Source organism: Elgaria multicarinata, chromosome 10, assembly GCF_023053635.1.
Source record: "Elgaria multicarinata webbii isolate HBS135686 ecotype San Diego chromosome 10, rElgMul1.1.pri, whole genome shotgun sequence".
NCBI classification, from domain to species: domain Eukaryota; kingdom Metazoa; phylum Chordata; class Lepidosauria; order Squamata; family Anguidae; genus Elgaria; species Elgaria multicarinata.
The window spans coordinates 84,009,291-84,036,778 of NC_086180.1; the positions used below are offsets into that span (position 1 = coordinate 84,009,291).

Consider the following 27,488-nt stretch of genomic DNA (forward strand, 5'->3'; position numbering starts at 1 on the left):
CTATTCTACTACACCAGTTTTAACAAGAGCTTTTGCAATGCTATGTAGACTTACCTGGGAGTAAGTCCCCTTGAAATCAGAAGATCGTACTAAATAGAAATGTACTGCTTTGTACTATTAACACTCAACTCAATGTAAAGTTAGGTTCTAATTAATTTATTTCAGGTGAGCTTCCCTAAGAAGCACATATATGTATGTGTACAACTCTTCAGGCTTATTAAAATTAATTATGTTTTCAGTACCTTCATTATTTTCTTAAAATACAAATTATGTAAGGGAAGTGTTTGCTATACAGCTAGCATGTGTTCAAATATGCACAAGTATTCCAATTTAAAAAATACAAATAATGCTCTCAATTTGACTAAATCCAACATTTCTGTGCATTTTATCCCCTAATCAAATATTTCAGCTATTTTGGGGTATTGGAAAAAGATTTAAGATATCTTTGAGCATGGTAGCTAACCTGTGGCCCTCCGTATGTTATTGCAGGGGTCCCCAACCCCCGGTCCATGGACCGGTCCCGGTCCATGGCCTGTTAGGAACTGGGCCACGTTCTCATTGACAACAATGCGATTTCTGCATTAACAACCAAAACGAGATTACAAAGTAGACTGGACATAAGCAACACACTTCGGGTGTCACTGTCTCCCATCACCCCCAGATGGGACAGTCTAGTTGCAGGAAAACAAGCTCAGGGCTCCCACTAATTCTGCATTATGGTGAGTTGTAGAATTATTTCATTATATATTACAATGTAATAATAATAGAAATAAAGTGCACAATAAATGTAATGTGCTTGAATCATCCCAAAACCATCCCCTCAACACCCCCACCCCCACCCCGGTCTGTGGAAAAATTGTCTTCCACGAAACCAGTCCCTGGTGCCAAAAAGGTTGGGGACTGCTGTGTTATTGGACTCCAAGGATCATTGGAGTTGTAGTCCAACATCCTCTGGAATGCCACAGATTCCCCATCCCTGTTATATGATTACTATTTACATGACATACATTTAATTAAAAAAAACAAATATGAAAACACGAATTCCATAGACTTGGTACAGAAAAGACGAATTCCATAGACTTAGTACAGTGGAAAATGTTCTAGAAAAATGTTCCAATTCCAGAAAGCTGCCATCAATGGGAAAAGTAGATTATCCAAAACAAAAATAGTTAACCTTCAACAACATATGGATTGTATTTTTCCCACTCTAAACTACTATAAGTAACAAATGGTAAACTACACTAAAATGCAAACATAGCTGTGTAATTATGACCGCAGAAACCTCTCTATTAATACAGATTATGGAAAACTCCATTTCTTTTACTTACTTCTGCAAAAAGGGCAATTCCTTTTACTTTTCTCATTCTTCTCTGCACCTTAGTACACCTCATGTATTCTGATAAAATGCAAAATATTTCATAGTTTCTAATAAAAAAAGGGCACTTGGCCTTTTCTTAAAAAGAAAACTCATAGAACAATCTGCTTTAACTGCTGTTTCACAGTAAATCCATTCTGCTTCTGTTTTCTTTTCTTTCTTTAAATGTTTCCCTGTTACAAGCTTGGAAAACATAAATACTTTGTATACATATTTCCATATGTTACAGACAACAAAATGTTTAAGAGCTTGAAACAAAGCACTGAAAGCTTCATTTAAAAATAACTAATTTCAAACCAGCTCAATGAGAAAAATAATTCCTCATGTTGAGGCAAAGCAAAACAAACCCTTTGAAAGACTTTAGTTAGGAGAGACTGCCAGGAATAAGCATGACAAATTAGCAAGATGCAAATATGTTTCCCATTGCAATCACACTGTGGGCCTTCCAGCCATTCCTATTTCTTTCCAGGAAAACACAAAGAACACAAAGAAACAGCAACACATCCGACTGTTATGAAACTTTTAGGATTTGTTCTACCTCTGTCTGGGAGAGTTTTAGGCATAAGTGAAAAATCCAGCCTCTACCTTGAACCAAAAAGGCGGCAAATCAACGTTTTTAAAGATTTATTGCTTCAATGCCATTTGATGGATTTCAACCAAATTTCACATCGTGATTCAGCACTTCAGTGAGCAGATTTTAAGCATACGACAAGGAAGACTACTAGTCTGAGTTATAGGCCTTATCCTTCCCCTCTGCTGTCAGGCAGCACCACTGATGGGGAATGAGTAGACAGACCCCTCCCTCAGGGGGCTTTAGGGGTGGCCCATGGCAGCGCCACGCCTAGGAGTACCAGCAGACATGCCTTCACTCAGGTGGAGCGGGCACAATGTGTCCAACTGTCACAGCTGTGTAAGTTTGCTTGAAGGCAATTCTAACTTATGTGAAGCCAGGTCCATCTGCTAATCTGTTAGTATATATGGATGGAATTGTCATTTGGAATTGTCATTTGGAATTGTCATTTGCAAGTCAAAGACCATCAATAAAATCTTCACAGCATTATAAAATCTGTAACAGAAATAAAACAATGGAGTAATGAAATAATTTAAAAGAGAGCTCAGTGAATCTGAACTAAAATACATCGGTTAGGGCTTTAGAATTAATTTTTGAAACCACCAAAACAAGAAGAACAACCTGCTAGGTCACCTGACTATTTTGGTAAGACAGCAATTGGGTGCATTTATAATCATCATCATCATCATCCAAGCTATTTTGAGCATGGTAATGCATTTAAAGACCACACATATAGATAGGTAAGATCTTCAATTTCTGAGGACCCACAAATAAATTGCCATTGGACATAAGAGACCTGATTGTATCTGCCATTGAAAACTGCTGATGGTGTTGGTGCCTATTATTATTTCTATTATTATAGCTATTAATAATATAGCATTTATATGCCAATTTTGCACCACTCAGGACCCCTCAAAGAGTTTACAGACCATAGTCAATAAAATACTAGATTCAAAGTTAAAATTACACAGCATCCATTACAAAACAGCAGAGACATAAAATCAAGTAGGGAACCATTAAACAATAGCTTTCTAAATAGATGTTTAAGTCACCAGCCGAAATTATAACATAATTGGAAACTGCATCAGTTAAATATTCATTAACGTAGTCTAACACCAGCTGAAGAGACTCCACAGAAGTCAATTCCATTTTTCTCTCCCAATTGGAATTGGCAGTTAAAAGCTCTCCTTTTCAGACCTTAATGCAGTCTTCTCCAACCTGGTGGCCTCCAGATGTGTTGGACTACAACTCCCATCATCTCCCAAAACTACTGGCCATGATGGCTGGAGTTACATTCAAAGACATGCAAAGGGCACCAAGTTGGAGAATGCTGCATTAAATCCTCTTTCTCCACACTCAAATGGGAGAGCTAAGGCATAAAATCTAAAATGGGCAGCCTCTGCCCAATCAACATTCACCACCAGGCTACTATCAGCCAGCCAGCCTTTAATACTCATCCATTCTCCACTGACCCACAGTATTGGTGTTCGTACAGTGCTCAGAGCTACCATAAAGGGGCAGCGAACCAAGGTCAGCGCCTCAAAAAGTAAAAATAAAAGTCATGCTGCCTGCAAGTATGAATTATATGTACATAGATTTTTGTGATATATTTGTTTTGCACTTCTTTTCAAAACAGCAAGTATTAGCGCACTGGGGTCTGCTATCTGCTCAGAAATCAATTGTAAGTCATTATAGACTCTGGAGAATGGGACAATATATAACAATGCTTCTACCAGCTATTCCCTGAATATTGCCAACCAAGTAATTCAGAGGAAAATTCAGTGTAGTTTAAAAATTGGATTTTCAAAGCACACTCTATAACAAATGACAACAGCCTTTTCTGGGGAAATTCCTTTATAGATATCATTTTACTGTTTTTCCTTTTTCAAACCTTGCCCTCTATAAAATTCTCAACATTTCAAACTGGTCTCTGCAGGGGCCACCAGTGAGGGAGGAAGCAGCAGCCAGGCACCTCTCCACCGTGCCTGGGTCCAGCTCCAGCTGAGAGCCCCCTCCCTCCTGCTACCAACTGTCTCTGCAGAGGCCACCAGTGAGGGAGGAAGCAGCAGCCAGGCACCTCTCCACCGTGCCTGGGTCCAGCTCCAGCTGAGAGCCCCCTCCCTCCTGCTACCAACTGTCTCTGCAGAGGCCACCAGAGAGGGAGGAAGCAGCAGTCAGGCACCTCTCCACCGTGCCTGGGTCCAGCTCCAGCTGAGAGCCCCCTCCCTCCTGCTACCAACTGTCTCTGCAGAGGCCACCAGAGAGGGAGGAAGCAGCAGTCAGGCACCTCTCCACCGTGCCTGGGTCCAGCTCCAGCTGAGAGCCCCCTCCCTCCTGCTACCAACTGTCTCTGCAGAGGCCACCAGAGAGGGAGGAAGCAGCAGTCAGGCACCTCTCCACCGTGCCTGGGTCCAGCTCCAGCTGAGAGCCCCCTCCCTCCTGCTACCAACTGTCTCTGCAGAGGCCACCAGAGAGGGAGGAAGCAGCAGTCAGGCACCTCTCCACCGTGCCTGGGTCCAGCTCCAGCTGAGAGCCCCCCCCCTCCTGCTGTCAACTGTAACTGCTGAACTTTCCAACTAAGATTGTAGTGCCTGAATTTGCTTTCCTTTCCCCCCTCCTCCTCCTCCCTCCCAATCCCCTTTCCTTTTGTGTCATGTCTTTTAGATTGTAAGCCTGTGGGCAGGGACTGTCAAGAAAGACTTTTGTAAGCCGCCGTGAGAGCCTTTTTTGGCTGAATGGCGGCATAAAAATCCTTAAATAAATAAATAAAAATAATAAAATAAAACTACATATTATGAGAAAGCAACATGGTACAAAAACAAACGGATGAAGTTAAGAGCATTATACTTGTGCCGTTTGAATTACTGATCAAACAAAACTTAATTAAGAAAAGTTTTGCATATACAAACATGAGGCTTTCCAAGGTTTTAAAGAAATAAAAGCAGGAAGTTCTCATACTGTTATGAATGCACCAGCTCCAATTCTTCATATGGAACTCTCTTAACGTAATGAAAAAAAGTGGCAAGGATTCCCTGCATTTCACAAGCTAATAGATGTCTACACATATAATATGGAATAAGACTTAGGCCTAGGTCTCACAAAACAGATGACGTAAGAAACCCTGTCTCTAGACTATACTAGTGCAGATTTCCGGTAAGCGCTGATATGATGCAACCCCCTCAAGCAAGAAAAGCCTACATACTGAAAACTAAGGATAAAGCAAGGCTAGAATGGAACTTTTCAGCATGGTCATTTTCTTTACGTAAGGTAGAGTTTCCTTGTAGGAGAGAATCCAGCCGTGAGCACCTCACCTGAAGCCTGAGGCTTGTATCCCAATTAGTCCTATTTAGAGCAGACCCACTGAAATGAATGAGACTAAAGTTTGTCACATTCATTTCAATGGATCTACTCCAAGTACGCCTAACACTGGATACAAGCCTGACATAATACATTCCTGACACTGGTTTTCTAGCTCATCTGCTGTTTGAGAGAATTAAGCTTTGAGAGAATTAGTTAAGAATAGATTTGTTAAAACCATAGGAAGACAAAAACTGTTTGTACATACATTGTAAGTGTAAATCCAGAACCTGAGAGTTAAAGCAGAATCCTGGGAACCCCAGCTATTTTTAACCGTGGTTTTTTGTTTTGTTTTGTTTTAAACCCAGTCATTTCTAGCTCATAGCAAGTGTGCATTCTGAAAAAAAATGAAAGCAATTTCTGTAAAGGAACGCAGAGCTCATGTGCCCCTTCATGGCCCTTTATTCATCTCTACTGCTTACCAAAAAGGCTCCACTTGGCATTACCTTGCTGGACTATGTGTCACCAAACTTTTGGAGGCCTTTGAGAGTGCCAATGGACATGTGAATAGGGGTTTATGGAGAAAGCACATAGTTAAAACATTGTCTTCCTTTCCCTGTCACTCCACTCACCCAATTCACTGGCAGGCAGCAGATTTAGGACAGACAACAGAAATTACTTCTTCCCAGCATGTGTGATTAATTTATGAAATTTGCTACAATGAGATGGGGTGATGGCCATTAGCTTATGTAGCCATAAAAGGGGGAGGGGGGTAGACAAATTCAGGAGGGGCCAGGCCTATCAGCAGCTAACAGACATGGTGGCTAAATGAAACCTTCATGTCCAGAGGCAGCAAGTCACTAAATACTAGTTGCTGGAAGGCAATAGCAAGGGAAAGCTACTACCTGGATGTCCAGCTCATGGGCTTCCCAGAGGCATATGGTTAGCCACAGTGGGAGGCAGGATACTGGACAAGATAGATCCTTATCAGAATCACGAAAGATCCTTATTTTCTTATAACCTTAGGTCTGATGGAAGTTCCTATGCATATATTATTTTTAAATGTGGCCAACTCCGGAGTGTCAATTAGCACTATTCGCAAAATGTTTGCATATTTCCATATAAACTTGCATAATACAACATAAAGGAATATTTTTTTGTTAAAGAAACTCCCCCAATGTACAATACCCAAGGATAATGAAGTACAAAAGTCATAGAGAACAGTTTATTGTAAGACTGTTTCCTGTTCCTATCAGAAGAGATGCTATCTTATCTACAGCCGTGTGGTTAGGCAATGCAGAACTGGTGGTACCTGAGAGCTGGAATTTCAATGAAAAACACTGAACAAGAATGAGAGACTTGTTTCTATTATGAAAACCTGGTCCCATAACTGAGCAAAGATTTGTAAAAGTATTGGAGCAATGATTTACTTAAGTAAACAAAACCTGACATTTCTATATCGCCTTCAAAGAACAGTTTGCAATGAGATTAGTACATGAGAAAAAGACATCCTACTATTTGTTTCTTTATACCAGCTTATGTGAGCATTTTCACATTATTTTTTAAAAGGAACTAGATGACCAAACACATCTCAGAACAGAGACAAAACGACGAAGGGAAGAAGTATTCTCCTCATAATCTCAGCTATGCCTGTGAGCATTATCATTTACTTCAAAGTATTTATTTAAGGCTTTTGCTTGTATAACTAATAAAGCATGGATAAGAGTTTTCTTTATTAAAAGAAACGCCTAGCAAGTTAAGAATTGCAGTCCTGCTTATACACTCATAAACTGATACAGGAGAAAATATTTGTCCATTAGTGATACATAGGCGGCAAGCCATTTTCCGGGAATTATGTCAACGAGAATTACTTTCAAGTTGTTACAAAAAATATTTCAAAAAGTGATGTTGTCATAACAGCTGCTGAAAAATGAAGATCCCACTTGAATCTCTAACTTATCCCAAAATACTAGGAAATAAAATGGATCTTGAAGTATGCAGCTAGCATACCTCCATTTGTAAACTCCATTCCAGTATACTGAGAAGAGATTCATCCAAGCCGAATGTCTCTGAAAGGAGAAGCTCACAAACTTTGCCTTGTACAGCTAGGAATTCTCACTTTGTAGAAATAAAATCCCAAGCAATTCAGAGCACAGATGAACAGATCTAGGCTTGTAGTTAGCTATTCAACCATTTGTTGAAGGCAAATTCAAATTCCTTCCCAGCGAGTTGCTTTCTAGCCCAATCACTCAAGGCAGAGGTATATTGAAATTAGTCATTTTTGTGGGCCTTAAAGGCTGCAGTAATCAGCATTTCTAATCCACCTTAATCATTCTGGTTTCCCTTCCAAAAGGATGCTAACAAAGGAACACCAAATAGAAGCAGAATCAACATGACCTGAAAATCCAAAACGCCAGAGTCAAATTATGATACAGAAAACAGATGACCAAAAAGACTAAAGAAATTAAAGCCCTCCTCTTCAGAAAGAAGCATATAAAGGAAAAATGTAAGTAAACTGTTATGTACCAGCCTGCCCAACAATTATCAGAGTCACTTCACATAGCTACAGACCAAATGTGGATGACAGCTGTCAGCTGTCACAGGTGAGAGCAACCTGCCAGATAATGAGCAGAGTAAGTGATGTGGCCATCGCCTGGTTTCAACCTTTCTTTCCACTCAGACCCAAACAGCCAGTTCAAGGACAGCAGCTCAGGAGTAAGAGGAGAAACCATCAGCCCCAGGGGAGGAGGATCCCATTCCTGGCCCAAGGTACATTAAGGACAGTGAAATGTGCCTGACTGAAGGGCAGGAAAGATGAATGTCAAGTGATTAATGTTGCACCTCCCATTACAGGTGCTGCACTGCATTGCAGACTTGGCCCCACTCCCTCACCCCATTGACACAATTAGTGGGGACTCAGACCGACACCGAGTTGGGAGCCCAGACCACTTCTGTGGAGGACATCGAGGGGTCTGTGGAGCGATACCACCATTTTGTGAATAGGAACTGTAAGTGACTGGAGAGGTTTTGGAGTAAGGACTGTTCACATATAGTAATGTGAGACTGACATAATGCTTCTTTCCCCTCTTACAGTTTGCTCTGTCCAAAGGAGGTTCCACAACCTGAAGGAGAGAGTCCTGCACCTGGAGTAGTAAGCAGCAAGCTGCAAAGTAGGAGGGGAGGGGTGGGTGGGTATTTGTTTGTACATGGTTATCATTTTATAATAAATCTGTGTTGTCATTCTTTCATGATCACAGCAACCCTGTAGGGTAGGATGTCTAGAAGAGTACCAGCCGGACACATCTGGCGGTTAGGGTGAGGGGACAAGAGTGAAAAGACTACCTAAAAGTATGAACATGAGAATAGGAAACCATCTGCCCCTTGGAAACCCACAAGAAGGTCACAAGAACAACTGCACCCCCCTGCTCATGTTGCCCAGTGTTGCTTCTCCTCCATCCACTGCTATTATTAATAATAATTCTTCCCTATCAACTGGTGTAGAGAGGCATACTGCTTCTGACGCCGAACCTGCAGAGTAGGCATTCATACTCCTTCATCTATGACTATTATTAATATTATTAGTTCCCAAACAACTAGCATGCATGCTTTATCCTTCTGCATTTGTCCAATGCCCTTTTAAAGCCATCCAAAGTAATGGCCATCACTGCCACTTGTGGAAGTGAATTCCACAGTGAACCATATAGAAAAAACTCATGCAAGGGGAAGCACCAAAAACATCATGTAAGAGCGGAAACACAATGTCCCCCACAGCTGTCAGTAGCTCTATCAGAACTGCTCTACAGCAGTACGAAAATGAAAACCAGGTGATACCTGCGATATAAAGGACTGCCCCTCCGTCCAGTCCACCCCTCCCAACTTGGTGCCATGTGGTTTTCACAGAGATGCACCCCAACCCACTTTTCACTGGGGATCACATTGGCCACTTCTACTATGACAGCTGTCAAACCATATGTAGTTAAAGCAGTAGGGAGCGAAAAACGGGATGGTATGTGGGGCAGCCTGAAAATCAGTTTCTGGGGACTTGGGCAAGTGGGAAATTGAAGCAGGGCACCTCAAGGCTCAGGGGATGCCCTTGAACCCTGTAGATAACCATGCTAAAGGCAACCCTCCCTATTTTGTACAGCTGTAATTGCGCAGCTGCAACTAACCGATTTTTAAAAAAAAAAACATTTTTAAGGGTTTTGACTGCGACCAGGATCATGGTCTAAGCAGATACCAATGCATAAATAAATAAATTAGTCAATATTATTGTAAAGTATGGATCCCCACATTTCCACTTTCAGTCGGCCATGTCTCTTCTGCAACATCCGCAAGAATATTTGCATATTGGTAGACATGAAGTTAACACACTTCGAGGATTCTGAGCCTATCATGGCTTCCAGAGGCATGACTGCAATATGTTTTCTAATACACATATTACAGAAGAGACATGTACCAAAACAGATACAAGGGGACTCCTATTTTGCTGAAGTAGCCCTCAATCAGCACTGCTTGAGCTAAAAGGAGTTGTGCATACCAAAATTTGGAAATCTCTTGACATACTTTACCAATACAAATGTGTCTAGGATACAAAAAGTTAGATTTCTACTTTGTATACATTGTATCCTTTCTGCTACATTTCTGAAATTCTAGTTACTGTGGCATTAATATTCATAGTGCAAACAATTAGCTTTTACATATTAGTGTAAAACACATGTTTGTGATATGCAGTAATTTGGCAGCTAAAGTTTTTTATGTATGGTGCATATTAATTTATAGCTTTTACTGCCTGCAGCTGATGCAAGTTCAGAATTACTACAATTAGCGCAATATAAAAGTATGTAACTGTTATGTAATAAATCTGCTTTAACCAGTGTGGGTGTCACATAGCTTTGTTTCCATAACAACCAACACTTCAGAATGATAACTGCATCTACCGAGAATAAAAGCCAGATTATATAACTGATGGAGTCCTGTCACCAGCCATGACAGACATTGTATGAGTTACCACACCAATTTTCAGTTTGGGAAAACGTGTTCTTAAGGGTTCCCAACCAATAGAGCTGATTGACCCAGGTCAGCAATATTATGATTAGGAGAGTAACACACATCAAATTTCTGCTTCCGTTGTACTCTGGTTTTCTTCTTATTCTTCAAAAAAAATATGTTAAGGTAACTACTGTATTTACTATATGTTCATTCTACTATTTTTTAATATATCATCACATCGTTAAGACTATTTCAAGAATAATTTCCAGCTTCGATCAATAATAGTGGTGCACTCCAAAGACTAATATTGCCAACTGGATTCCAGTACTCTCTGGAGAAAATGCATACTGCCCTTACTTACATCTCCTCTGACTAGTTGAGCTGTGGAGCAGTGGACACCTGAAACTGATACAGTAACAGTAGTAACTACCTGGTTCTCTATACAGATCCCTATTTTATGGAAGCACCAAAACAAAACTATTGTTCTCCATTGCCATAGCATCAGCAAAGTGCTACCCAGATGGTAATTGATAATAGTCCCTAACCCACCACATGCACACAATGCCAAGTACTTATTTGGAAGGCTGACATATCATGGAAGTTGGTGCAGGCAGACTTCAAATGATTGGGTATTAAAGCAAAGGCAATATACCAGATGCCTTCAAGACAATAATTTAAGAGGTTGGTTTTTTATATATATATAAAGGCTTGAGCCTTTTCTCCAATATAGATCAAGAGATCCTCTCTGCATGAATCATTCATACATATGACAAGGGCATATAGTCAGGGATTCTTGGTTGATGCTCTCCCACTGTAAGGCTCCATCCCCTTGGAGGCTTAACAAAAGCTTAAACATTGTACAAAAACATAGGAACAAGATTTGAGGTGGGGCCTTTTCAACAGCACTTAGGTTGGGAAGTGGAAATAGAAGATGTTGTGATTTTAACATTTGGTAGTATGGGGGGTATTTACATTTTATAAAATCTATTTTCAGCTGTTTGCTTATATTTTGATTTTTGCTAGAACTTGCATAGAGGTTTTCGAATAGAGAAACATTTAAAAAATCTGGAAAAATAAATAGCCTCCCTCCCCACCCACCCCAAAAAATACCCAAGGTAAGGCGTTGCAAAACCTTTGCTAAACTAATTATAGTTGTTGACAATATCTCAATATTCACTGAATAGATGCTTTATATGCGATGAGATCCTTATCCATAATAATGTGGAGAAAAATTCGATTCTGATTTCTATTCTCAACCTCAAAGCTGAAAGGCTCTTCACATGGAGACCTAAAAGTAAGGTATTGTGAATGCATCTACATCCATTACTAGGCACTTGAGAATGGAGCTTGAACCATGGCAATTTATCACCACCTCTTTTGAACCCAGCCAAGATGTTGCATACTATAATCTGAGAAGTAGGATTATACTGATAATCATGAGAAGCAACTCTGCAATTATGCTTTAGAACCGCTGTGGCGTTACACCCCACAAGTCAAGTCCAAATGTATGTCCGCAGTTTGTAAGTCTGTGGTTTTTAGAATGTTGGCCTGAGTGGCCAGAGTTAGAATGTCTTGGGAGGGAGGAGGAGTGATATATAAGGGAATGACTGAGGGGATTGAGAGATCTTTTCAGGAGATCTTTTCGAGGGGACTTGTTAGGTACTCTTAGAGTCTGTAGTGCTGTCTGTGTTTATGGTACTTAAGTTCTGGGAAATTTGAGGGTCAGTGTAGTGAGTGGTGTCTTTAGAGTGTGGTGTGCACGTAGTGGATGTATATTAATCAATACTGAGAATAAAGAAAGTTCAAGAGTGATTGTGTGAGAAAAAGGAAAGCGCGAATGTGAATGAGTGACAGGATTGTATGAAAGGTTTCAAAAAGGTTTTTAAATGTTATTTGAAACAATGCTTATGAACTTTTAAAAATAAATTTTGATTGTTTTGTTTTTAAACTACCACAAAAAGCCCACGTGTCTGTTTGGCATTTATAATCTTAAGTTTACACATATAACACCCACTCTGACAGTCATTCATCTAAGCAGATATAACTCATAGCGCATTATTATATATATTAAAATCCTTCTCCATTTTAAACCCCTTTCTCCACATAGTTTGGAGGAAGGTGGTTTTTATCCCTTGCCTCAGGCGTATCAAGCGGTGGTACTTGAGTTGAGCAGGGAGTAGCCTCGGCTGGGTCTGGTGTTCAGAGCCTGTGTCGCCCCATAAGAAGTGGTGGCAACCGTGAGGTCTGGTGTTCAGAGCCTGTGTCGTGGCAACCGCATTCTCCAATTTGGTACATTCCAGATTTGTTGGACTACATCTTGCAAGTGTTTAAATAACCACCGTGTGGAAAAGCATATAGTCCATCCATCTAGGCGAATTAAGCAGGGTGCCGAAGTTGAGGAGGGAAATACACATTTAAAAAATACAAATAAAATGACGAAGATGTCATTATTTCAATTCCTGTGTGTGTGCGCTGAGGGAATACAATCGAGGCTGACCGACTGGGAATGGTGGGGCTAAATCAGGCCGGCCAGCTGCCCAGCCACCTTTAGGACTTGGTCCTCCCTCAGGTAATGCGGGATTATCTTCCTGCTCTGCTGCTGCTCCCAGTGGGAGGCAGGGAGTGAAAGGCTCCCCCAAGAGCAGCTGCTTCCTTTCCCTCGGAGGGCTGAGCCTAGGGGCTAGCAATGCCTTGTTGGCCATGCTGCCCTAAGGATGCAAGCAGGACCCTTCTTCCGGGGACCTCCCTTGGGCGCTGTGGATGGGGCTTCTGTTCCTTCACAGAGCAGATTGCTGGGCTCCTCTCCTTTGTTGTTTTTATCAGACCCTCTGTGTTGATACCGTATTTCTTCGATTGTAAGACGCCATCAATTGTAAGACGCACACTAATTTCAGTACCACCAACAGGAAAAAAACCCTAAGACACACCCGCGATTCTAAGATGCACCCCGTTTTTAGAGATGTTTATATGGGGGAAAAATGTGTCTTAGAATAGAAGAAATAGGGTACACTGCTTTTAAAAAACAACAACATTTGTCCGAACCCGGACATGCTAACATCCGTATGCATTGGCTGCATCTGCACAACAGCTAAGCCATGGTTTCACTGCAAACAGCAATGCCAGAATAGTGCTCCCCATACCTCCAACACCATCCAGCCTATCAAAAGGGCTGCAGGGAAACACAGGTGGTGTCATCCCTGACATGCATCAGCAGAAACAAGTCATACTAAGCCTTGGCCCCGTGCACTCTCTTCTCCTCCTCATCCTCCCATGCGGCCTAGAAAAGAAGTTCAAAGCTTTTGCTTTCCCACATGCAGAGTTGTCATGTTGTATGGAGTGACAAACTCTAGCTAACATTAGCTAGTGATAAAAAAGGTAAGCTTCCAACTGTGGTTTTTGAAGCTGGCTTGTTTTAAAATAACTACAGTTCATATCAACCATAATTGTCAGTTTGAACAACACATGAAGCTGTGGTTAACTAGAAACAGAACCCTTCCTCTTGGAAGCAGAGCGGGGAGAAGAAGAGCACAAGGCTCACTGCAGCTTGCTCTGCTTGCGCAGGTTGCAGTAAACCAGGGTTGGGTAACTTGTGGCTTTCCATTTTGGCCTACAACTCCCATCAGCCCTCAACATTGTCTAGGGCTGATGGAAGCTGTAGGCCAAAACATCTGGAGGGCCACGTGTTGCACACCTCTGCACTAACCAAATTCTGTGCAACATGTGACAGTTTAAAACAGTCCTAGTCTGGGAAGTCCATAGAAGCTGAAGCTATATACCTAGAAAAACTTTTAAGATGATCCTTTAGCAAAGTTTATAATTTTATATTTCTGCTACAGTACAAATTATTAGGGTGGGGAAAAGGGAACGAAGAAGCCCTGAATAGTAGATAGGCCATTTTAAATATTAACATTTGTTATATTATGAAGACTGAATACATTAGACATCATTCAGAGTTCACTGCTACAGTTTTCAAACACTGCTGACTGTCCACCAATATCCTACCCAGCCAGAAACTTTCCCTGCGGAAACAATAAAAGAGGCCAATTGGAAAAGCAACTACATGTGATCGCCATCAAGGTCACTTAACTTCCACCAAGGTGTTGGATGATTATTGCTTGAAAGCACTGTAAACACTGTATGCCACAGTTTAGTTAACACCATTTTCCTACTTACTCCCTCCAATTCAGAAGTGCCCACAGAATGCCAAATACAAATAAATAAAAAAACAGGGAATAATATAAAAATGGATCAATTCTTACGCATTTAATTGCTTACCTCACTGGCCAGGGTCTCAGGAAAGATTCTTTCCTACCTCTACCTGGAGATGCCAGGGATGGAATCTGGGACCTTCTGCATGCAAAACATGTGCTCTATCACTAAGCTATGGCCCCTCCCCTTCCTAACATATCTCATGAATCTAATCTAATCTAAAATTATTTGAAGGTGGAATGAAGTTGTTTAGTGAATATTACAGACACTACTCTCCACAAACCATTCTGAACACTCTAATACAGTGATTCCCAATTGGGGGTCCGTGGACCCCAGGGCATCCGCATAACCCACCCAGGGGGTCCATGGCACCATTGACATATTCACCATTCATTTCTGGAGTCCACTGATGATAAATTCCTACCAGAAGTAAAATATAACATCACTGAGCACCTGCGTGATTTAGCGACTAGCTTCAGAGATTATTTCCCTGCACCTAATCCTGAAAACTCATGGAGAAGGAATCCTTTTGAATGTGGTGATGTACAACTCTGTCTGCGAAAGAGCAAGATGCACTTGCTGACGTGACTTGTGATGGTTCATTGAAATCATTTTTCAAAGAATATAGACTGGACCAATTCTGGGTGAAGGTTTTTCCTGATTATAAGAAGTTAGGTGAAAAAGCATTGAAACACCTAGTTCCCTTTTGTTCCACATATCTTTGTGAAAAAACATTTTTGACATTTTGTTATATGAAGAACAAGCATAGAAATTGGCTCAACATTGATCCAGATTTGAGATTAAAAGTAGGAAATATTGAACCGGATGTGGAAGGGATTGTTCAGGACAAAAGGAGGCATGATTTCTCCCATCACATTTAGGTTTACTAGCTGCTCCACATGTCATAATTTGTTCAATTGTAAACTAGACGTTAGTAAAATTAAATTCATCTTTATATTCCTAACTAAATCATTGTCATTTTTGCGTGGTAATATCACAAATTTCATGGTCTTTTTTTTTTAGTATACCTAAAATCCTTTGCTTATTAGGGGGCACCCCTTATTTTCTCCAAAAAATCGCTTCGCACAGGTAAATACCATAGAGATAACAAATTTTTCAAAAGGCATTCCATGGCTTGGCATTTGAAAAACAAGGGGTCCTCAGTACTTAGCTAAGTGGGAACCACTGCTCTAGTAGAAGGATGGGACACAAATGCAACAAATTCCCTGACAGTTGCAATGACATAGTTTTTAAAATGACCTTTTATTGTTCTCCTTCTGTACACAAAAATTGATACACAATTTTCATCTTGGCTTAGCTTTCCCACGGAAGCATGTTCACTTTTTTTCCTGCTTGCCTTCATTCACAGAACCCAGGAACTATTTAATTTGCATTACAACTTCTACCTCATTTTCCAAAAGGTTGCTTAAATTTCCCCCCACAAAGTCTTTCACAACCAAGGTTTTCACTGAAAACCCACATCAACACATTTTTGAAGATCTTAAAGCCCAGGGCTATAACCATGGATATCTGACTATCAGCAACATTAGGGTTGAGCCATAGTCCTCAGACTCTCAGGTTTCATTAAAATCGTTTGTGATACAAGGCAAAATGCGCAGGCACAATTCTGCACATTCATTTGGTGAAAAACCAGCCTGCTCCTACTTAGCAGTGATTGACCTTTTAGAAAGCAGGGCTAGACATACAGACAAAAGGTTCAGAGCGACACGCCTATTGTCCAGAGAAGGAACTTCCTGGTTATTTTTTAAAACCATGGGGTTGGGGGAAGCTTCTTCGGTCTTCCCTGATGGAAAACAAAGCAGCAACCCAGAATTTTAGTATAGCTGTGATTAGGGAGCAGTGTGTGTACCCCAAAACAAAAGGCAGCAGCAAAGACAGGAATTCATGGGCTTTATAACTCAGGTTTTATTTCATATTTTTAAAATCATTTTCCCCTGAGATTTGTATACATTAAAAAAAATACCTTGCCAATTCTAGTGCAGATAAAGCCCATCATTATTATATCCATATTTCAGGGGGCGGACCTATGGCTGAGAGAGCTTGGGTCATGCCAGCCATACAAAGTAGCCCAGTGTTGTTATTCCCATTTCCCTGGGCAGAACGGCGAGTTACAGTAGAGTGTGACAGCAGAACAGTAGAGTACTGCTGTCCAGATCTCCTGATGCGTTGGATTTTTTAATGGAAAATGAAGAAATGTATTTATCTTATTAAAACTTATACTTTTAAGTTTACTGGCATACTCAAAGTGAAAAATGCTAAATCTATTCAATTGTTTAGACTTACACGCTAGCCCTAGGGGTATGTATTGTAAGTAAGAGGGGCGAGCTGCATGCGCTGGCCCTGTCCTAAACATTCTTGCATGCGCTGGCCCCTCTCCCCTCATGTTCCCAGCCTCCCCATGCTGAATGGAGAGGTCTGTAATGCGTTCCTATTCGTTTTTGTTTGAAGAGCCCTTTGAAGAGCATGAAATTGAGCAGAAGTATTCGCATGATCAAGAACCCTGAGAGAGCAAGGCTTAGGGTCACATGGAGTCTTCTACTCACGTTCAAGCAAATATGAACAGAAGGCTCAACATGGGGGAGATCAGGGACATTAGAGGTTCAGCCTGGTGCGCTTGGCTCCATCCTTCTTATGCATGTACATATACCCTATTCAGGCTAATCCCTAAATAGAACTATTGTTGACTACACTCAGCTGTTGCTCTGTATGCTTATATCTTTTGATTTATTGACATGCTTGAAATGAAGAACTCCTATTTGATATTGTATGATTTAAAATGTTTTTAGAGCAATTTCAACATTTTGAAGCAAAAAATTAACAAAACGTTTTTTTAAAACAAAAATCTCTCTTCAATCCAAATTCTTGTTTCACGCATTTAGATTTGCATTTATGTATTCCGTAGATATATGTTTTATTTCTATGTATATACTTCCCCTCCCCAACACCTCCAGCAAACATTCCTACAGGTGCCCATGGTTGTAGCACACAGGGATAAACTTTTAGTGCCATCATGTTCATGAACCTTCCACTAGAACAATCTACCGTATTTCTTCGACTGTAAGACCACTAACAGAAAAAAAGCTTTGATTCTAAGAATAATAATCGCACCCGCGATTCTAAGACACATCCCGTTTTTAGAGTTGTTTATATGGGGGGGAAGTGCGTCTTAGAATCGAAGAAATACGGTACATCCATTTTCTCCCTTGCAACTCTAGGATGGTGAGTCTATTTCCTGGGAATGAATTCCATAGCCTCCTGTGAGTCTTCCTGTTGATAATATATTAGCAAGCCTTCACAGGGCTGTTTATTTCACTCTGATTTCCTTCACTCTGCTCAAGATTCCACTGATGTGCATAACCAGTGTCTTTTGCCTTTTGTACAGCACAGGACCCAGAAACAAGATAAATGGTTAAAATAGTTGCCAAAATCCTGAAGACAGCTCAAAATATAGCAGGCCTCCACGATCACACACTTACCATAAAGCATGCAGAGAAAGGTGTGATAAATATTCAACATCCCCTCCCCTTCCAATATTTTATATATGCCTCTCAGCACTTCGACAGGAATTTCCAGTGGATTAATGATGAGCTGGAAGTCCTGGATTGCTGGAGAAGCTTTCCTACACCAGCCTCAATTCCGCATTGCTGCTACTGCTCCTTTTGACTAGTAATTCAAACATACACCCACAGCCCCAATTGCTCGCTGATCCACCTGGTTCTTCTGCAGGGATAACTAGTGGCAGAAGAGGCAGTGACAAAACCAAAACAATAGCACTGATAAACTTCCCTCTAAAAAAAATAAAACAGTATGGGACACAGAAAAAACACAGTACCAATGAGTGAACAAGATGCATGAAGAGTGGGCCAAAGGGGGCTTCTAGTTGGAAGATGAAATCTTAGGCAATTCTTCACAGCTCTTAATGCAAATTAGAATCAATGCAACCATAAAGGTGCACTGAAAAAGTTCAACACTACCTACATTTCAGGGTGTTCAGAAGGTTTATGCACCAACCTGCGTCAAGTGTTCTTCAGTACACAGCTCTTGTTTAGGATTAAATGTTATCATTTACCCTTTCTACTACCATCTCTTTTGCACACACGCTTATCACACAGAAACAAAACAATCCTCAATTTCCTTCACAAGTGATGTCATAGAATCATAGAATAGTAGAGTTGGAAGGGGCCTATAAGGCCATCAAGTCCAACCCCATGCTCAATGCAGGAATCCACCCTACAGCATCCCTGACAGATGGTTGTCCAGCTGCCTCTTGAAGGCCTCTAGTGTGGGAGAGCCCACAACCTCCCTAGGTAACTGGTTCCATTGTCGTACTGCTCTAACAGTCAGAAAGTTTTTCCTGATGTCGAGCCAGAATCTGGCTTCCTGTAGCTTGAGCCCATAATTCCGTGTCCTGTGCTCTGGGATGATCGAGAAGAGATCCTGACCCTCCTCTGTGTGACAACCTTTTAAGTATCTTAAGAGCCTCAAAGCCATCCTCAAAAACCATACATATTCCTCCGTGAAGAGCTCAATACTGCTCCACTTCCCTTATTCACCTCTCTCTCTCTCTTCGGGGCGATTTCACACATGACACAGCGGTACACCCAGGTCTGCCACAATCAGAATAACCCCTACAGAGAGAGCAGCTTCCTTACCAGTCTACCTGCCCGATACACGTGTGAGCACAACAGCTCCCACTCCCCTGCACAACTGACCTGCCTGCCATTCCACACATGACGTGGCAGCCAACCCAGGTTCGGCGCTGCAGCCAATCCGGGAGCTCTGACGAGCGTCCCTGGCAGAGAGAGAGAGAGAGAGGGGGGGGATCTTACAGGTCGCCAAACACGCGTCGGTCCCACTGAGGTGCTACATTTCGAGGCGAGCGCTTTAAAATGCTCGAAACGAAGCTGCGAGGCGACCCTGAGGAGCCGGAGACACCCTCGGCCGCCCCTGCACGCATGTCCGGAGCAGCTCCGGTTTCCTCCTTCACCAGGGATGCTGCGGCGGCGGCTTGGCTGCCCTTATCCAATCCCTCCCGCCCCCGCGCCCGTTTTTTACCTGCCCCCAGAGACGGGTTCTCGGCCGCGGAAGAAGAAGCCGCGGCGGCGGCGGCGGCGCTTCCCCTGCCGCCCCCGGCCACGTCTCCTGCCTGGGGCTCGCACCGCGCGGCAGCCGGCGAGGCGGGGACGGCGGCATCCGCCTCCGGCAGCGGCAGCAGCAGCAGCAGCAGCAAGAAGCAGCCCCCCGGCCGCGCGCTCTGCTCCCTCCGCCGCCGCCGCCGCCGCCGCCTCGTGCCGTCGCCGTTGCCGCCGCCGCCGGCCGCGGATGCAGAAAGGCAGCCCAGGCTCATCGGTGCGGCGGCAGCCGGCAGCTCCACCACGGGCTCCCTCAGCGGCTCGTCGTCGTCGTCGTCGTCTTGGCCGCTCTGCCGCCGCCGCCGCCGCCTGCCCGCGCCTGATGCTGCTGCCGCCCCGCCCCCAGGTGCCTCACGCTCCGCTGACGAAGAAGGCGACGCGGATGCGGCGGTTTGCTGCTCTCCAAGGCTACAGCGGGCGCAGATCACCCCGCGCATGCGCAGGCTCCGGCCACGTCAAGTCCCTCCACGGCGCCGAATCTCCCTCCGCCTCTCCGCTCGCCCCAGGCAGGCGTTCTTTGGCGGTCCAGGGAGCATGCGTACTGGCGGCGCCGAAGCCGCCGCTGCCCTCACCGATTGCCCTCAGTTCCTCTTTTCCCACCAGTGGCATTTTAAGATGCCTTTTTTAAAATATATATTTTTAAAAATGAACAATTTAATAACATATGTTCTAACTTAATTTCATTTAACATAACATAATTAACATAAGTGTGCTCCCTCCAACCCCGGGATCTTATTCATATTTCCAAAATCTCATTACTTCCTCTAGAGGTGTTTTCCCTCTCCCCTTTAATAGTACAAATTCTAAAATCATTCGTTTTTATCATTCCTCTTCCAACTTTCATGTTACATGTTAATTTATCATTAATAGCAATATCCCATATTTCTTTATACCAATCTTCTACATAATAATCCCCTTGAATCTTTCAGTCCCTAGATTTCATTAGTCTTCCTGCTGTTAACAAATTCGTTATCAATTCTTTTGTTTCTTGATTACAATTCAATTCTCCATAAACTGATAATAATGCCACAATACGTGTCTCTTCAATCTCCATTCCTAAAATTTCTTTTATCTCTTTAAACACCATTTTCCATATTTTTTGTACATATTCACATTCCCACCACATATGTAAATACGTTCCTATCTCTTGACAACCTCTCCAACATATTGCTGAATTGATCTTATTTATTTTATTTTATTTCACAGGGGTTAAGTACCACCTCCAAACAAGCTTGTAATAATTTTCTTTTATCCTCACGGACATATTTCTCAACACTCGTTTCCATATCCCTTTCCAACTCTGTTGCCCTATTTGTTCCTTCAAGTCAGTTTCCCATACCATCTTACCTACACTTTCCGTCTCTCCCTTTTCCACTAATATTCGATATATGTCACCCGTTAAAAAGATGCCTTTTTAATGCTTTTAACGATGCACTGGTTTTAAACATTTGAATTACCTGTATTTCTTCGATTGTAAGACGCCATTGATTGTAAGACGCACACTAATTTCAGTACCACCAACAGGAAAAAAAAAAAAAACCTAAGACACACCCGCGATTCTAAGATGCACCCCATTTTTAGAGACGTTTATATGGAGAAAAAAGTGTGTCTTAGAATCGAAGAAATAGAGTAGTTTTATGTATTTTAGGGTGTTTTTATTTGTGTTGTACCCCGCCTCAATCCAGAGGGAAAGGCGGGTAACAAATTATTATTATTATTATTATTATTATTATTATTATTATTATTATTATAAATTATTATTATTTTGCAACTAAGATTGTAGTGCCTGAAATTGCTTTCCTTTCCCCCCTCCTCCTCCTCCTCCTCCTCCCTCCCAATCCCCTTTCCTTTTGTGTCATGTTTTTTAGATTGTAAGCCTGTGGGCAGGGACTGTCAAGAAATACTTTTGTAAGCCGCCGTGAGAGACTTTTTTGGCTGAATGGCGGCATAAAAATGCTTAAATAAATAAAATAAATTATTATTATTATTATTTTGCAAGGAAGAAAGGGTGGTCATGCTGGGGGCAAAACATCTGGATGGCAGGTGCCATGAGTGTGGCTGACTTCGGACCACATGCTCATCACCGGGAAGGGGGGTGTAATAGGAACAAGATGGCAAACAACCGTTGATCAGCGTGTTGTCCGAACTCAGCCAAACAGGAAAGAAAATGGACCAGAGCTAGAGAACTTTTGGGGAAGAAGTATGCTCAGTGCAGCTCCTGATGCAGCCACGAGACTTGCTGGCTGCGTTCCCATGACACGCTAATCAACGGTTGTTTTCCATCTGGTTCCTATTACACACACACAGCTGATTAGCGTGTCGTCTGAACTCAGCTGCTCTCTTGCCATCACTTATAACTGATTCCTGCCACGTGGAACAAAGATGACGAATTAAAGGCTCCCCAGCCGTCGTTTGCTTCAGACCCATTATAAAGCTGCGTGGTGGGAAGCGAGTTTTTTCTCTTACCAGCTTTCTATAGATTCTGTTTTTTATAGACTGATCCTAATTAGGGAGCTTTGTTTGCATGCTCGGGGTGGGTGGGGAAGGGTTAAAAGGAATGTCCAAGCGGACATGTGCAGCCCAACCCCATTCCTGTTTATCCGGAAACAAGCCCCTCTGGGTTTAAATAGGACTTCCTTCCAAGGTGTGCCTAGGACTGCAGCCAATTATTATTATTTTTGCATAGATGATGGATGACTCACCAGATAATATATTCACCACTTTGAGAGAGATCTTAATCTATTCATTGTCTTTAAACTCATCAGATATTGCAATCAAATACAACCAGGCTGTTCGAAAAAAAATTAAAAGAACGTAATCAGCCAATACATCAATGCCCTGGGACTGCAGGGCTGAAGGGAAGCACTCTCTGACCTCTGCTATTAGCCAGGGGATCCAGGGCTACAGGGCAGCTGCACCCTCTGCCTTCTGAAGAAGACCATCATGGCAAAGGGGAGACCAACCAAGCCCTCCCCATCTGCCAGAGAAGGAACAGCTGCTTGCTTTCCTTTTTTGCCCCCATCTCTTCTTCCCCTTTGCATTGTACCTATTACATTATTAGCCACATGTAGGCTATTAGCCATACATTAGCCATTAGCCATGTATGGCTATTAGCCATAGCCACATATTAGCCATATGTAGGCAAGGACTGTTATCTTTCAGTTGATGTACGTTATAGAGAAAAATCTAGGTACTTTATGTGTTAATATTAGAAGTTTTGTATATACATCCCAGAATATATAACAAATTAGAGTCAAACATTTGTTATATCAGACCAAAGAATCTAGGGACCACTGGTTTTGTTGAGGTGAGACATTTCTCCTGAATTTCTCAACATTCCTTAGGAACAATGAGGTGTAGGAAATTATGCATGGTGTGGATAGGGAGCAGTTTTCTCCTTCGTAATACTCCAGTCGAGTGTCATCCCATGAAGTTGAATGATGTTCTGAATTATTCAGGATAGATGCGGAAGTACTTCTTCACACAGTAGCTGCACATTGACTGGGTTCAGATAACATGATAACCAATGGTGGTTTAAATAGTTGACGGTTGGTTATTTAACCCACCATGGGTTATCATGTTGTGAGGAGGCAGTTTTTTTAACAAACAGTTGGTTATTTGGCCAAACTAACTAATGCTGTGCAGAGGTGGCTATTTGAACCACCATTGGTTATCGTGTTGTGTGGTTATTTCCTTGGCCACCGTTGGTTATTTCATCAGCCACAGAGTCACAAGACAAGAGTGGTCAAAGTAGTTACTGCTGCTCTAGTTCAGCTGGCAGGATAGATTTTCAGCAGCAATGGCTGATGGGATACTAGTGGGAGGACTGGGGGGAGAGAAGGCTCATAGTCAACTCAACACTGATCTTAAGCCACACCACAGTTGATTATTATCATATTGTGTGGGAAGTACCCCTTAAACAACTGTCAAGTTCATTATTACCCCACCATTGACTATCATGTTGTCTTTAACATAGGTTGTAGTGATGGCTACCAAGTTGGGTGGCTTTAAAAGGGGATTAGACAAATTCATGGAGGTAGGGCTTTCAATGGCTACTAGTCATGATGGCTATATGCTACCTCCAGTATCAGAGGCAGTATGCCTATGTACACCAGTTGCTGGTATTCAGAGGAGGACGTGGAGGATGCATTCATGTACTAGTGGGCTTCCCATGGGCATTTGGTTGGCTACTGTGTGCTGTGCTATATAGGCCTTTGGTCAGATCCAGCTTGGCTCTTCTTACATTATTTTCTTATGACATTAAGGAGTGGATCATTCAACTGACACCCATCCTGAATTGTTACTTCCTAGAGCTATATCCATGAGATGAGTCCAGTGGTGGCAGCTCAGAAACAATTACACAGGAGTGAGTCAGTTGACAGACCCAATATTCCTGGGCATACAGCCCTTATATGCTGCAAAAGATATCCCCTGTTCCAAAAATCTATTTCCCAAGTAATATTGGCTCTGGTCACTGGATAAAAGGCTCCCTTTCTAGCATCCAAAGAAGTTTTCCGTTTTTATTCCATCATTTAGGGAGGTGAGGCTGAGAGAACTTGATTTGTCTAAGGTCACTTAGCCAATCAGCTGGGGAAAACAAGCCAGAACTGCCAAGTGGCACACTTCAGCTAGAGTCCATTTACTGGAAGGGAACCCAGACAGACATCAGAGTTTGATATGGGAGGGGCATCATTTTTAGTTTTGCGTAATTGCAGAAAAAGGACTATATCTTCAGCAGGAAGAACATGGCACTTCAGAACTGTAAAGCATTTTGGACAGCATTTTGTAAAGCATTAAAGGGATAGTATGTTGTTTGATACCATTTCTTCACATTATACAATTAGAGGTGTTAACACTAGCCATCTTCAAATATTTGATGGGCTGTCATGGAGATGGTAGAGCAAATTTGGCCTCAGTTGTTCTAAGGAGTAGGCCCTGAAACAATAGGTTGAAATTACAAGAAAAAACAATTTAGACTCAACATAAAGAACATCCTGGCAGTAGAAGCTGTTCAGCAGTAGAGCAGATTGTCTTAGGAGGTCCTGAACTCTTCCATTAGAGGTTTTTAAGCAAAGGCTGGATAATCACCTATCAGGGATGCTTTAGTAATGGATTTCCTACATCTGGTCAATGACCGTAATAAATTTATTCATTCATACATCAGCAGAGGGTTGGACCAAATGACCTTTGAGGTCCCCTTCAAGTCTGTAATTCTAGAGATTTGTCTCTGTCAGGTTTTACACTAACCCTGGACCAGCCTCAAAGATTTGGTCAAAGTATGACATTCTGACATGGAGCATTTCCAAATATTTTCCTGTTGGGCAAGCTGCAACTTTAAGCCTATTGAATTCAGTGGTGCTTACTTCTGAGTAAACATCTATAAAATTACACTGATATCCAGGCATGAAATCTAAAAACGGTAGCTTCTATCTTCTAGTGATGTGGGTTGTCTAGAAATTTTGAATTGGAAAATGTCCACCCAACCAGAATCCAAAGCCTTAAATATGTTCACACCAGTAAACAAAAGAAACAAATTATTACAAAAACCATTTTTACTCAAACCTTTCTACTTCATGCAGTGTATACCATGTGCATTTTACATGCTCTATAAATATTGCAAAAGTTTTCCCAGTAAACAAAAGTAATTGAACTAAAATATTTAATTAGAAAAAACAGTTCAGTAAAATACTGAACTGTTTTTCCTAATTAAATATAGAAAGGGGAATTTCAGCAGGTGTGAATTGTACGCATGCAGAACCTGGTGAAATTCCCTCTTCATCACCACAGTTAAAACTGCAGGAGCACTGCCTTTTTGACCAGATATAAAAGAGGGCAGGACTCCTGCAACTTCAATTGTTGTGATAAAGATATTTGTATATATGCAGATTCTGCATATATACAAATGACACTTGCTGAACTTCCCTTTTCTATACAACTGTTAAAGATACAGGAGCCCTGTCCTTCTTTTCATATGGGCACCCTAGATTAGGCTGCAATCCTATGCACACACTTACTTGGGAGTAAGTCCCATTGATTGACCTCAATGGGACTCACGTCCGAGTAGATATGCATAACTTTGTGCTGTTAATGTGATTTAAACATACTATTCAAACAAATACACTTGGAAATTATTTTTATCAAAATATTGTGGATACTTCCAGATGGAGTGGTCCTAGTGCTAACTAGGCATTGTGTAACTATTCTGCCTTTTCATCCTTAACAAATTTTAACAGCACAATAAGAAAAAAAAACGATGAAAGAAATAGTAGGAAACCTCGGGAGATTTGGTATTGAAAGTCAATCTTGTCTAAACTACCGTCTCCCACTGTTACATTACACCAATACTAGGCCCGCTGCATAAACCCTTCTCAGGCCAAACGCCACCACTTGAAAACCTGAGAGAGAGTTAAATAAAACTTTTCCCCTAGCTATGAGGGAAACAGGTTAAATATAGGATCTGTTTTTAAATGTACTGTGGGTATATTCTGGCGAAGGTGTTTGATAACTGTGAGGCAGGTAAATAATGCCAAACTGACACGTGGTGATTGGTAGGTAGCAAAATAATAATAAGTTTATTGTAATGTTAAAAGCTTCAAATGAAAATATAATGCTTCTAATCCTGCCTAATCCAAACTCTCCAATCACCTCTCTCTCTCCTCACACCAATCCTAAATCCCTAGCAATTAATCTCCTCACTCCAAAACAATTCCCACACAACAACTCCGACACACACCCACACAATAATTTACTCCTCCCCTCAATCACACTTTATATACTCCTTCCCCCCCCATCCTACCTATTACATCACAAACCACACCCACTCAGTTCTAAAATTCCATACTCACCAGACCTACTAAATTAGACGCATACAGGATACTCAATTGTGGGGTAGAGCCACACACACACCAAAAAAATCCATGAATGAGGTAGAGGGATGTCTCTTGAATGCTTTAAGTTGGGTGACCATATGAAAAGGAGGACAGGGCTCCTGTATCTTTAACAGTTGCATAGAAAAGGGAATTTCCGCAGGTGTCATTTGTATACATGGAGAACCTGGTGAAATTTCCTCTTCATCACAACAGTTAAAGCTGCAGGTGCCCTGCCCTCTTTTAAATCCGGTCACTCTAGTATAGCTCCTGCACTTTAACTGTTCTGATAAAGAGGGAATTTCACCAGGTTCTCCATATATACAAATGACACCTGCTGAAATTCCCTTTTCTATGCAACTGTTAAAGATACAGGAGCCCTGTCCTCCTTTTCATATGGTCACCCTATTTTAAGAGGTAGACATCAGGGCTTGACGAAGGCAACCCCCACCAAATGAAGATGCTGGGGCAGATATGTGTGTGAGATACAGGTGTGAGAAGAAACAGGAGTTCAGGGTTTGGAAGAGGGAGGAAAGAGGAGATCTGGGTGGAAGCCGGGTGTCAATCTGGCACTGAAAGTGTTAAATAACTTTGATCTGATCTGAAATGGTCTGAATTAGGGTTTTAGGAAGACAAAAAGATCCTGTTAAAGACCCCAGAGTCATATTTAAGAAGACCCCAGACTTACATCCCATGGGGAAGAAAAGCCTGGTTTTTTTTATTCAATGTTCAATTTTGTGAATTGCCCAGAGAGCTCCGGCTATTGGGCGGTATAGAAATGTAATAAATAAATAAATAAATAAATGCTAGTTAATGTTATTGCATTATAATACCTCAGGCAAAGACTTTACAGGACTGGCTTTGAAAGAAAAAAAATGCAGCTGTCTTTGCAAGTGGTTTCCACAGCGAAGAGCAAGATCACGGCTCTGATACGAGTGGAAGAACAGAAGAACTGAGCATGTGCAGATGGCCACTAGGTTGAGGGAAATCACTGTTAGACATTTCATTTTGTACCCATGCACATAAGA

The 27,488-nt window shown here is 41.8% G+C and overlaps 1 protein-coding gene across 1 annotated transcript in view; it reads right to left on the reverse strand.

The window, feature by feature from the left end:
- Positions 1–19,809, reverse strand: part of STIM2 (stromal interaction molecule 2) — a 75,546-nt gene extending 55,737 nt beyond the window's left edge. Inside the window, exon 1 of the mRNA XM_063135119.1 lies at positions 19,518–19,809. Within this exon, the coding sequence (XP_062991189.1) occupies positions 19,518–19,809 (292 nt within the window). The remainder of the gene's footprint in view (positions 1–19,517) is intronic.
- Positions 19,810–27,488: the final 7,679 nt, after the last annotated feature.